At 42.9% G+C, this 12,177-nt stretch overlaps 1 protein-coding gene across 1 annotated transcript; it reads left to right on the top strand.

The window, feature by feature from the left end:
• The first annotated feature begins 6,661 nt into the window (after positions 1-6,661).
• On the top strand, positions 6,662-11,707 carry LOC108778882 (uncharacterized). The gene has a single exon (XM_018546194.1). It carries the CDS (start codon positions 6,662-6,664, stop codon positions 11,705-11,707), a length of 5,046 nt encoding a protein of 1,681 aa, XP_018401696.1.
• Positions 11,708-12,177: the final 470 nt, after the last annotated feature.

The raw sequence follows: 12,177 nt of genomic DNA, 5'->3' as shown, positions 1-12,177 counted from the left end.
TATATTAGATAATATCATTTAAAGTATTAAAGGTTTAAATTATTATGTTACATTATTAGATAATCATTTTAATTTAGAAAAGTTCAAATTTTTGGGGATAATTTTCAAAGGTTGAAATTTATTGGGTTTTCTATTTTGTGGTTAGGTAATCGTTTTAATTTAGGAAGGATCAAATTTTTGCGGTTAGTTTTCAAAGGTTTAAATTTGTTGGGTTTTATATTATATGATATGGTTGGTTTAGGATATCACTTACTTTTCAGAGTGCAATAATATCTCAAATATATATAAAAAAATAACGAAAGAGTGAAATACGGCGGAACAGAGAGGTAGTGGAGGTGGTTGGTGGAGAGAGGGGGAGGAGATCCGGTGGGCCGAAGGTGGTGGAGGTGTGAGTGAAAGGTAAAAGAGGATGTTTATCGTTATTAGATAATATTATGCGCGGTGCCATGTTGTGAGGGGAACATCGAAAGTTAGACGGAGGCGATTCGAAAATCAGCCTAAAGTCGCATTTTCCCCCTCACCGCTCCGCATGCAGTCGAAATGTTCCATGACAGTCGAATGGCATTGTTTTTTTCCGTGATGCGATGTGATGAGGGGGACAGCGAAAGCTACACATAAACAACGCGTGCAATCGAAATGCCCCATTACAGTCGTATGTTATTGTTCTGCGCTTGGAGCGGTGAGGTGAGGGGAACAGCGAAAGCTAAACGAAGGCGATTCGTAAATCAGCTGAAAGTTGCATTTGCCCAACCCTCCCCACCTCATCTCACCGCGTGCAGTCCAAATGCTTCACGATGATCGAATGGCATTGTTCTACGCGTTGAGCGGTGAGGTGAGGGGGATAGCGAAAGCAAGGCGGAGGCGTATTAATTAACGCGTCGACTTTGGACAACATATTTTTATTTATTCATTAACGTGATCGTGTATTTTCGGTGCATATTATTACATTATCATATTAATTAAAAGATTCGTGCTGTTAAAATCACATTTCAAAGCGATAAAATACTAATTGGTTAGATTTCACTCTGTTTTAAATAATTTAAAGTCAAATTACTATATCCTATAAAATACTATTTAAAAAATGAAGGACTGAGTACCAGTTATATAATTAATTCTTTTAATTTAATTCTGTAAAGGATTAAACGTTCTTTTTTTAAAAAATTAAGTTATTTAAAACAGATGTTTTAATAAAAATGATAATTTTTATTTTAAGTAAGTTTTCAAAGCTTCTTTTATGTTTCTTATACCAGTCAACAGTTGGGAGTATTTAAAATAATTTTATTATTTAAAATATATATTTCAAATATGTATATATGTATTTAATATGAAGTGAGGGGTACAGCGGAAAGCGGAGGCGATTCGAAAATCGGCCTAAAGTTATGTACACTTTACGTATGTTCACTTTGTACTGGCAACTTTAATTAATAATCAGTTACTTTTCGTCGTAATATATTAACAATTTAACTCGTGATAGTACTGTGATAGTTTTAAATATACGTCATATCGGTCAGCAGTCGGTAGTATTTAAAATATAATAATAATTTTATTTAATATGTATTTAAATGATGACTGCACGGTTTATCGGTGAGCCAAGCGAGGGGGGGAAGTGCGACTCGCATTCGCCCTTCCACTTGATGTGTTGTTTTGTTAACAATCCTCAAGGCTGCTTTCACTAACCTTCTAATATTGACAAGTTTTATAACATATTTATTTTTTTTCGTTAACGCGATTGCATATTATAAAACAAAATTATTAAAAAATGTAAAACAGTTACTTTTCGTGGTAATATATTATGCGCGGTACGTTGTTGTGAGAGGGACAGCGAAAGCTAGACGGAGGCGATTCGAAAATCAACCAAATGTTGCTGTAAGCTAGGCCGAGAAAAATAAGTCGGACACTCGACGCGATGCCGGGACTCGAACCGAGGACTTCGTATAGTTCGTAACACAAAACCACCGTCTTGCCGCGGAGCCACACAGCCCGACCGGTAGCGTAGCGTAGTTCTTGACTGATATCTTACAGCTCGGCCAGCCTGAATTGTCATTCGTCTCGAATGACCGAATAGTAATGTGATTGTCAATCCCACGGATAAATGGAACTTAATCCGACTCCCCCCGAGATTCACTGTCGGTAAAGGTGAGAAGCGTGTGGTAATTCTCAGAGGGCACACAAGTACCAAAGTCCCTACTGAGTCCCACTATCCGCCTCGAACACAAATCTCATTTCCGAGAACCAAACACCTTTCCGAAAAATCGTTTCTTGACTGAGGGTAGTAGATCCTTCATCCCACTTCTGAAGCTGTAAGCTAGGCCGAGAAAAATAAGTCGGACGCTCGACGCGATGCCGGGACTCGAACCGAGGACCTCGTATAGTTCGTAACACAAAGCCACCGCCTTGCTGCGGAGCCACACAGCCCGACCGGTAGCGTAGCGTAGTTCTTGACTGATATCTTACATTGCATTGTCCCCCTCACCGCTCCACGGGCAGTCGAAATGTCCCATAACAATCGAATACACTTTACGTATGTTCACTTTGTATTGGCAACTTTAATAATTAATAATCAGCTACTTTTCGTGGTAATATATTACAATTTAACTTGTGATAGTACTGCGATGGTTTTAAATATACGTCGTATCGGTCAGCAGTTGGAAGTATTTAAAACAATAATTTTATTTAATATGTATTTAAAAGATGACTGCTGGTTTATCGGTGAGCCGGGTGAAGGGGGAATATGAAACTCGCACGCGTCCGCCCTTCCACATCAAAACAATTGTTGTAGAGGTTGTTTTCACTAAACATCTAATATTAATGCATCGATTTTCTCTATTACTTTCATATTTCAAACAAATTTTTTTATTAAAGTTTTTTACAATTAGATAAAATAATTTTTCAAAATTTTTCTTTTTAAATATTTGTCTTACCAGTCAGCAGTCGGGTTCTTATTTTAATTAATATTTTAAGGTCCGGTAGGTCGAAGATGGTGGAGGTGCGAGTGAAAGGTGAGAGAGAATGATAAAAAAAATTGTAATAACGAGAAAGAGTGAATTACGGCGAAAGAGATGGCCCGCGGAAGTGGTTGGTGGGGAGAGGGGAGGGGCGGGTGGAAGAGGTCCGGTGGACTGAAGATGGTAGAGGTGCGAGTGAAAGGTGAGAGAGGATGTTAAAAAGTTTTAAAACAAGAAAGAGTGAAATACGGCGAAAGAGATGGCCCGCGGAGGTGGTTGGTGGGGAGAGGGAGAGAAGCGGGTGGAAGAGGTCCGGTGGGCTGAAGATGGTAGAGGTGCAAGTGAAAGGTGAGAGAGGATGTCAAAAAGTTGTAATAACGAAAAAGAGTGAATTACACAACGACATATAGACGGAGCCTTTCACCGAGGGGTAAGGAATAATCGCGGTGAGAGGGGTAAGGTCACTTCGACTAGTTTCGTCGTGACTCGAATAGTAATCGGTGGTTCTCAACCAATTCTCAACAGCTGCGGTCCGAAATATGCATGTAGTGCTACCGATACATAAAATACGTCATGTATACTAGGGTGTTTCCAAATTAAATGGCAAAACTTCGGGAGCGTGTAGAGGAGTAAAAAACTAAGAAAAAAAGTCCTATAAACATATGCTCGTTTTTGCTCCGTTTCAGAGAAAATCGAAAAAAAATGTTTACATTTCTTGCCATATCTAACACCGACATTATTTTAGCGTGCCGATAACGCTGTAAACATATTTTGGATAAATTATTAAACATAATATGTAATAAAATGCATTTAATTTAATTTTATATTATTTATAATACTGCAGTGTTATCCTGATTTAATAATAAAATATAAACTTTTATGGAAAAAAAAAAATAATATATATATACTTGTTCATATAAATGTTTTTACTTATACATGAAATGAAATTTTTCGTTTCAGAATTCTTTCCATCTTTAACTATTCCTCGTTTTTTCTTTTAGTCCGATTTTTGCACTTAGAAACAACGCAGACACTCATTTTTAGAAACGTAACTTTGCTGTAAAGTGCTGTAAACAGATACAAACAGATATGAGATGAGAATTGGCGATGCAAAGATCCTTCTAGTGGCGGCCGGTAGAAGCTTTGCTAGTCAGACACCTTATACGTGCTATAATGGAAAATAATAAAGTAAAATCAAAAAGAAATACTACATAATGTTTTGTGCATAGAACTTATAATACTGGAATAGGAATAACCTATCCAAGCAGTGTGTGGAAAGTGTGAGCAACTGAGAGCAGGACAGAAGATGTATTGCTGTCCTGCTCAGTGACTTTTTCTCTTTCTGCGCATGTGTCAATCCAAGCAGAACAACAAGTACATATGTAACATCGAAATGACATTTCGACAAAAACATGACATGAAATGACATTTCGATATTTTGACAAGTATTTATTAATATATTACGAGTTTGTAATACACTTACCTGTGATAAGACGCTGTTTTATCACGATTTTACCACACAAAACACAATACCGAACCATTTTCGATCGTCTCAAAATTAATAAGCAAAAAATCTTGCAAATATGGCCATGTTATCATGGTTGCATCTGAAAATTTTGATTGGCAGAGGATGGTCATGCGCATAAAGAGAAAAGTCACTTGAGCAAGACAGAAAGATATTTCTGTCCTTTTTATGTTGCTCACAGTTCTACGCTAGCATTCCTATTCCAGTATTATAAGTTCTATGGTTTTGTGGCACAATGCCATAATTATAAACAGAAGGGGATTAGTTTTCATCACTTAAAAAAAAAATTATTATTTTTTTTTTTAATGATGAAAACTGATCCCCTTCTGTTTATAATTATGGTATTGTGCCACAAAACATTATGTAGTATTTCTTTTTGATTTTACTTTATTATTTTCCATTATAGCACGTATAAGGTGTCTGACTAGCGAAGCTTCTACCGGTCGCCACTAGGAGATCTTTGCATCACCAATTGGATGAGAACCGTTGATAAATATGTCAGAGTAAAAGGCGAAGTAGCCGAATGTTAATGAGTCTCGGCGAAATAAGCCGATATGCCCTTAATTGCCCTTAGTTGGGCTGTGATGGGAGTGCTTCTGTCTTGCCCCGATTATTCCGCCCTCCCTTGCCTAAAGTAGCATGCTCCGTCTATATGTCGTTGGAATTACAGCGGAAGAGAGGGGTGGTGGGGGTTGGTGGTGGGGAGGGGGTGAGGCGAGTGGAGGAGGTCCGGTGGGCCAAAGATGGTGGAGGTGCGAGTGAAAGGTAAAAGAGGATGTTAAAAAGTTCTTAAATACGGACGGACAGACGGACAGACATACAGAGAAGGAGACGTTTCTTAATTTTTCATTAAAATCATCACTTTTCGACCGTTTGTATCTCCAGAACGGCTAGACCGATTAAAAATTTTTTTGTCTCGAATTACTCGTGGCGATGCCGCCTTTCAGGACATATAACGTTTGATTCAAAATTTTTTATATTTTGGTAGTTATGCACCTCCCAAAAATGGACTTTGGTGGCTCGGGATAAGAGACTTGTAGCGTCTCTCAGTTTTTGAACATGGCCGGAGACGCTACCGCGTCTCCTGATCATTTAATTTAATTGTTACTAAATTAACAAAATGGATATGTAGTTACTTGCAATATAGTGTAATTTCACATTATATTCATTGTAATTTGTTGCCTTGAGAATTGACTTTTTTACTGATTAATTGACTCCTACATTATATTCTTTTCTTTACATTCTTTATTATTTGTATTCATTACTGACACTGTTTTATTATTTTACTATTTGATTTAGAAATGTGGAGCTTTTATATTATTTAATGATTGCTTTTTGTCGGACTCTTTCCAATTTGCGCCGAGATGATTAAGTCTTCAATAGCGAGTGAGATTAAATACCTACATCACAAAATTTATATACTTATTTTTCGTATTTTATAATATTTTTACACATGTATTCGTTTTTAATATCATTGTTACGGAATTATCGTCATTAAATTATATTCGTGACAATTCCACGCATCCACGTATCCCCGTACGCGTAGCTCTCGCTGTTTCTTTCTTTAATCCACCTGTCTCAGATGGAATGCTCGCCCTTCTGCGCAGCACCCGAAATTACGCGTTCCGCGCACTCGTTCTGCGTTGAATCCTTCTTTTTCGCAGTCTGATCTCGATCGTTACCAGATCAATATCTCGTAGTCTCGCCTCGCAAACGTGTGCTCCGGAGTAAGCAACTAACGAATACAACACATATTTTCACTGTCAAGTGAACTCTATGATTGTAATACGCATCGCGAGTGTAGACCGAGCAAGCGCATTATATTGCGCGAACTGACTTTCATATCGACCTCTCAATTAACTATCACCTTATTGACGAGTCGTAGCGAGCCGTGACGTACAGCGATATGCGGCTAATCAAGCCTGTATTATTCACACGATAACCTGATTCTAATTATCTAATAGGCATCAATAAATTGTGAATTGTTAGTTGTTCAAACAAGAAAGTTCTCATTTACGACCGCCTGGGTGAGCGAGCCTTCCATTCCAAGGCGACACCAGCGCAAAAACGATACCAGTCACAAACAAAACATTTTGGTCCTTCGAGCCGGATCGCTACCGAGGATAAATACTGTGTCTACTGACTTGTCTTTGACTCGTTATTTATTGACGTGCCTCTTCCGTTGGAAATCATGGCCTCTATCGATGAATTGTTGAGGATGCAGACTCACCTGATGAGCGCAATATCTCGCGCGCTTCCTAATTTCAAGAAGTTGGGACAAGCCAAGATGACCCCTGCCGTCACTCGGCAGCGCCTCACCACTCTCAAGGAAACCTTTGCCAAATGCCAAGAGCTGGATGTTCAACTTTTAGCTGCGGACGAGAAAGTGAAGGCGACTCATGCGTACTTCACCCAAAATTATTTCCTAACCTGTGAGGATTGTTACAACGATGCAGCCGATTTCATGGCTGAACTACTGGACAGTCACGAATCCCGCGAATCCTCTTCCGCTGCATATGAAGTAAGTGGGATTAATCATTCATTTCGGGCCATGTCACATCTGCCGAGAATCAACTTGCCGACGTTCGACGGAACCTTCGAGAAATGGGAAAGTTTTCGCGACAAATTCAAATCGATGATCTGCGATGATCATAATTTAACGAATGTTGATCGTATGCATTACTTGTGTTCCTGTGTAAAAGGAAGTGCAAGTAACGTTCTTGACCATCTAGCGGTTACCAATAATAATTTCACTATCGCTTGGAATATTCTCGTGTCTCGGTATGACAATAAACGTCGCCTTATTACGGTACATTTACAATCGCTTGTCAATTTACCTTCGATCGCTTCAGAGACCTCCAACGACCTTCGTTCCCTTCGCGATCAAACGAATAAAGCTCTTCAAGCGCTAAGCAATCTCGGCTGCGCTACCGAACACTGGGATGATTTGCTTGTATTTCTAGTGTCACAAAAACTTGATAAATCAACACGAAAGGCGTGGGAACTTAAGCTCGGCGATACGGTGGAATATCCACGTTACAGCGAGCTCGATCGTTTTCTCGAAGCTCGCATTCGCGCGTTCGACGCAATAGCACCCGCGACTTCAAAAGATAAATCACCGACGACCTCCAAAGGCAAAACACTTGCCTCACATGCCGCGTCTACCGCTCCGTTCTTATGTCCATTATGTAAAGCGAACCATCTATTGTATCAATGCGCTACGTTTTTAAAGCAAACTCCCGTTCAACGGTTCGATTTCATTAAAACCCAAAAGCGATGTTCCAACTGTTTCAGTGTAAAACATTCTGTTAAGGATTGTACGAATTCTCGCTCGTGCAAACAATGTAATAAACGGCATCACACGTTACTACATTTTGACACCCCCGCTCAGCCACTCGCTACTGAGCCACCGTCGACGTCCACGACCGCGAATATTGAGAGTCTAAGCGCCGTTGCGTCGCATTTAATAACAAAAACAGTAGCACCGAATTCTCAAATCTTACTCGCAACAGCCCGCGTACGCGTTTATTCGTCTCATATATGCTTTGTAAATGCTCGTGCGCTCCTTGATCAAGGATCTGTCGCTACCTTTATAACAGAATCGCTTGCGCAACGCCTTCGACTTAAGAAAATTAATCGTTCCGCCTTCATCACCGGTATAAGCGAAATGCAGTCCGTCGTGCGTTACGCTGCTCAAATCACCATTACCCCCGCGGATCGCAATGGACCTGCTTACTCGACAATCGCGCTTATATTACGATCATTAACCAAATACGTGCCAAATCGAGTCCAGACCGTTCATGACTGGAGCCACCTCAGGGGACTTAAGTTTGCCGATGGTGACCCTATGAGCTCAGATCCGATTGACCTTATCATCGGTGCCGATCTATTCGGCCTGCTCATCCTCAACGGAGTTCGAAAGGGATCTCCAAATGAACCTACCGCGCAAAATACCTCTCTCGGTTGGATCCTTTCAGGACCAACAGCCTCGTTTTCAGCTAATCAGTCTACTATCGAATTTGCGCATCACGGTGTTGTCCTTGACACTCTCGATCGCGATCTTCGTCGATTCTGGGAGATCGAGGAAGTCCCTAGGCAAATTCTTCGCAGCCCTGAGGAACATCAGTGCGATGAACACTTCAGAACAACACACACACGCACGTCTAACGGACGCTATATAGTACGACTGCCGTTTAAAATCGGACCGCCAATCTCATTAGGCGAATCTCGCTCTCACCCGATTTCAAGCTTTCATCGCATGGAACAACGCCTACTTCGCGACACAACCAAAGCTTCCCAGTACCGCGATTTTCTCACAGAATATGAAACCCTCGGTCATATGACCAAAGTTACACCTGCCAAACTTGTTACATCAAACCAAGTTTACTATATCCCTCATCACGCTGTCCTACGCGACAGCAGCGCAACCACCCGACTCCGAGTAGTCTTCAACGCGTCATGCCGTACTTCAAACGGGATGTCGTTGAACGATCATATGCTCATTGGCCCCAAACTGCAAAGGGACTTAGCCACGGTCATCATGCAGTGGCGCCAATACCGTTACGTATTCACCGCCGACATTGAAAAAATGTACCGGCAAATTTTAGTCGATTCCCGCGACACCCACTACCAACGCATTGTATGGCGACCGAACTCCGGTGAACCAATCACGGAGTACCGTCTTCTCACCGTAACCTACGGCACAGCTGCCGCTCCCTATTTAGCCCTCCGAGTCTTAGATCAGCTTGTAGAAGATGACGGAGCCAAATTTCCGCTAGCCGCCCCTGTTCTCCGTCATCAGACATATGTCGACGACTGCGCCTTCGGCGCCGACGACAAAAATCTCGCTCGTCAAACACGCGATCAATTAATAGAATTGCTTAAAAGGGGAGGCTTTCGCCTTCGCAAATGGGCGAGTAACGACTCGGATCTGTTATCCGATATCGATTCATCCGATCATGGTTTAGCTACCCATAAAGTCATGCGAGACGATGAACACATTAAAGTATTAGGAATAATTTGGAATCCTAAATTCGATATATTTCAATTTCGCGTCATTTTACCATCGTCACCCGCCTTCACCAAACGAGTCATTCTGTCGACAACGACTAAGTTTTTTGATCCTTTAGGATGGGCTACCCCTGTCACTGTCACCGCCAAAATTTTCTTGCAACGATTATGGACTCTTCATTGCCACTGGGATGATGAAATCCCTCGCCAACTTCTTGATTGTTGGATGGACTACTATAAACGACTTCCGTGTCTTAATGCTCTGAGCATACCGCGCTGGACCACTTCCAGTTCTCAGACGGTACACCGCGCCCTTCACGGCTTTTCCGACGCATCGACAGCAGCGTACGCTGCAGTGGTGTATCTTCGCACCGTCAATCACGACGGCTCTGTTACCGTAACTCTTCTAACTGCCAAATCAAAAGTGGCCCCTCTTAAAACAATAAGCGTTCCCCGCTTAGAATTGTCCGCTGCAATGCTCCTCGCGCGGTTAATTCAATTTACGCGCTCAGCGCTTCAGCTCCCGAATATAGAGTGTCATTGCTGGACTGACTCCACCATTACACTTGCCTGGTTGAATCAGCCACCGTCCAGATGGAAAACTTTTGTAGCCAACCGTGTTTCGACTGTTCAATCACTAATCCCCGAAGTCCCATGGCGTCATGTCATGACGCAAACAAATCCAGCGGACTGCGCATCACGCGGCATCGCTCCTGACTTACTGGAGAAGCATGACCTGTGGTGGTCAGGCCCTCCCTGGTTACGACAACCTCCCGAGTCTTGGCCTCAGTTGTGCCCTTCGGTCCCTTCCAACGCTCCTCTGGAACACCGCTCGGATCCCCCAGTATGTACATTACATGCCACATCAACCTGGGATCTCGAGTCTCGTTATTCTTCGTGGCCAAAATTACTAAGGATCACCGCGCATCTTTATCACTTTCTGAATCGACTCCGAGCTTGTAAGGATTCACTATATTGTGCCGGTCCGTTGCTTCCCGAAAAATTTCAGCAAGCCAAGAGTTACTGGCTTGGTCGGATGCAGTCGCACATGTTTCCGAGTGAGATTGCAGCTCTAAATCAACAGCGTCCGCTGCCAAAAAACAGCCCGCTCTCAACTCTGAACCCTTATTTAGATAAGGAGGGACTTATTCGCTTGCGGGGGAGACTCCGACGAGCCAACCTCCCGGGAGCGACGAAGAATCCCCTCGTCTTGCGGTCACACCCGCTGGTGGTACTCATTATTCAGCATCATCACCTTCGGATGCTGCATTCCGGCGTTCAATTAACGCTCGCATCATTGCGAAGCGAATTCTGGATTCTCCGCGCCCGCGCTACAGTTCGAGGCGTTCTTTATAAATGTATACAATGTACGCGAGAACGTGCCAACATACCCACTGAACTCATGAGTGATCTTCCGGCCGAAAGAGTTAACCGTACTGTACGCGCATTTATTCATACCGGTGTCGACTACGCAGGCCCGATCGCCGTCCGAACAAATCCCGGACGAGGACATAAATCGCGGAAAGCATATATCGCGTTATTCGTCTGCCTCACGACTAAAGCTCTACATCTAGAGTTAGTCAGTGATTATACTTCGTCTACCTTCATTGCAGCGTATCAGCGGTTTGTGTCCCGCCGAGGATTACCGAAAGCTATGTATTCTGATAACGGCACTACTTTTCATGGCGCCAGTCGAGAAATGTCCAACGCGCATGCAAAAGCGATTCGCGAGAGCTCCTTTCAAAACCAACTCGCAACCGATGGAACTGCGTGGCATTTCCTCCCCCCCTCAGCGCCGCACTTCGGCGGCCTGTGGGAAGCTGGAGTCAAAAGTGTCAAGCATCACTTAAAGCGATGCATCGGTCTCCACACGCTCACCTTTGAGGAGATGTCCACGCTTCTCTGTCGGATCGAAGCGTGTCTAAATTCGCGCCCGATCGCTCCCGTTTCAGATAATCTCGACGATTATCACGTGCTGACCCCCGGTCATTTTTTAGTGGGTACGCCCCTCACCGCTCCTGCCGAACCTAGCGTGCTCGACTTGAACGAAAACCGACTTTCGCGCTGGCAAATGATTCAACGTATCACCGAAGGTTTTTGGAGGTTCTGGTCGAATGATTACTTGCACACCCTTCAACAACGCCCAAAATGGCGCACGGTTCAGCGATTGGCCAAAATCGGTCAAATCGTCCTTGTACGGAACACTTTGGCTCCACCAAGTCACTAGGAGCTCGGTCGTATAACGGCCTGTTATCCCGGGGACGATGGCTTGACTCGAGTTGTAACAGTAAAAACCAGTCGGTCGGAATATAAACGACCAATTACGAAGCTTTGTTTTTTACCCGTTCCAATTAATACCGAGGAGTCAAATGATTCCGTCAAGGCGGGCGGATTTTCTGTTTAGCATTTCCAATGTACCAATATTGCGATTATATACATTCGTACTGCATAATCTCTGTAAATTGTATAAATCACCAATGATGTTGTTTATTTCGAATGCCCACATTCGAGGCGGGCGGTATGTTACGGAATTATCGTCATTAAATTATATTCGTGACAATTCCACGCATCCACGTATCCCCGTACGCGTAGCTCTCGCTGTTTCTTTCTTTAATCCACCTGTCTCAGATGGAATGCTCGCCCCTCTGCGCAGCACCCGAAATTACGCGTTCCGCGCACTCGTTCTGCGTTGAATCC

This window comes from Cyphomyrmex costatus, unplaced genomic scaffold (assembly GCF_001594065.2).
Source record: "Cyphomyrmex costatus isolate MS0001 unplaced genomic scaffold, Ccosl1.0 scaffold526, whole genome shotgun sequence".
In the NCBI taxonomy this organism is placed as follows: domain Eukaryota; kingdom Metazoa; phylum Arthropoda; class Insecta; order Hymenoptera; family Formicidae; genus Cyphomyrmex; species Cyphomyrmex costatus.
The sequence above is the reverse complement of the archived record's forward strand: the minus strand, read 5'-3'. Positions and strand labels throughout refer to the sequence as shown.

Coding starts and splice junctions, on each gene's coding strand:
- LOC108778882 (XM_018546194.1), top strand. CDS start 6,662: ATGGCCTCTATCGATGAATTGTTGAGGATGCAGACTCACCTGATGAGC.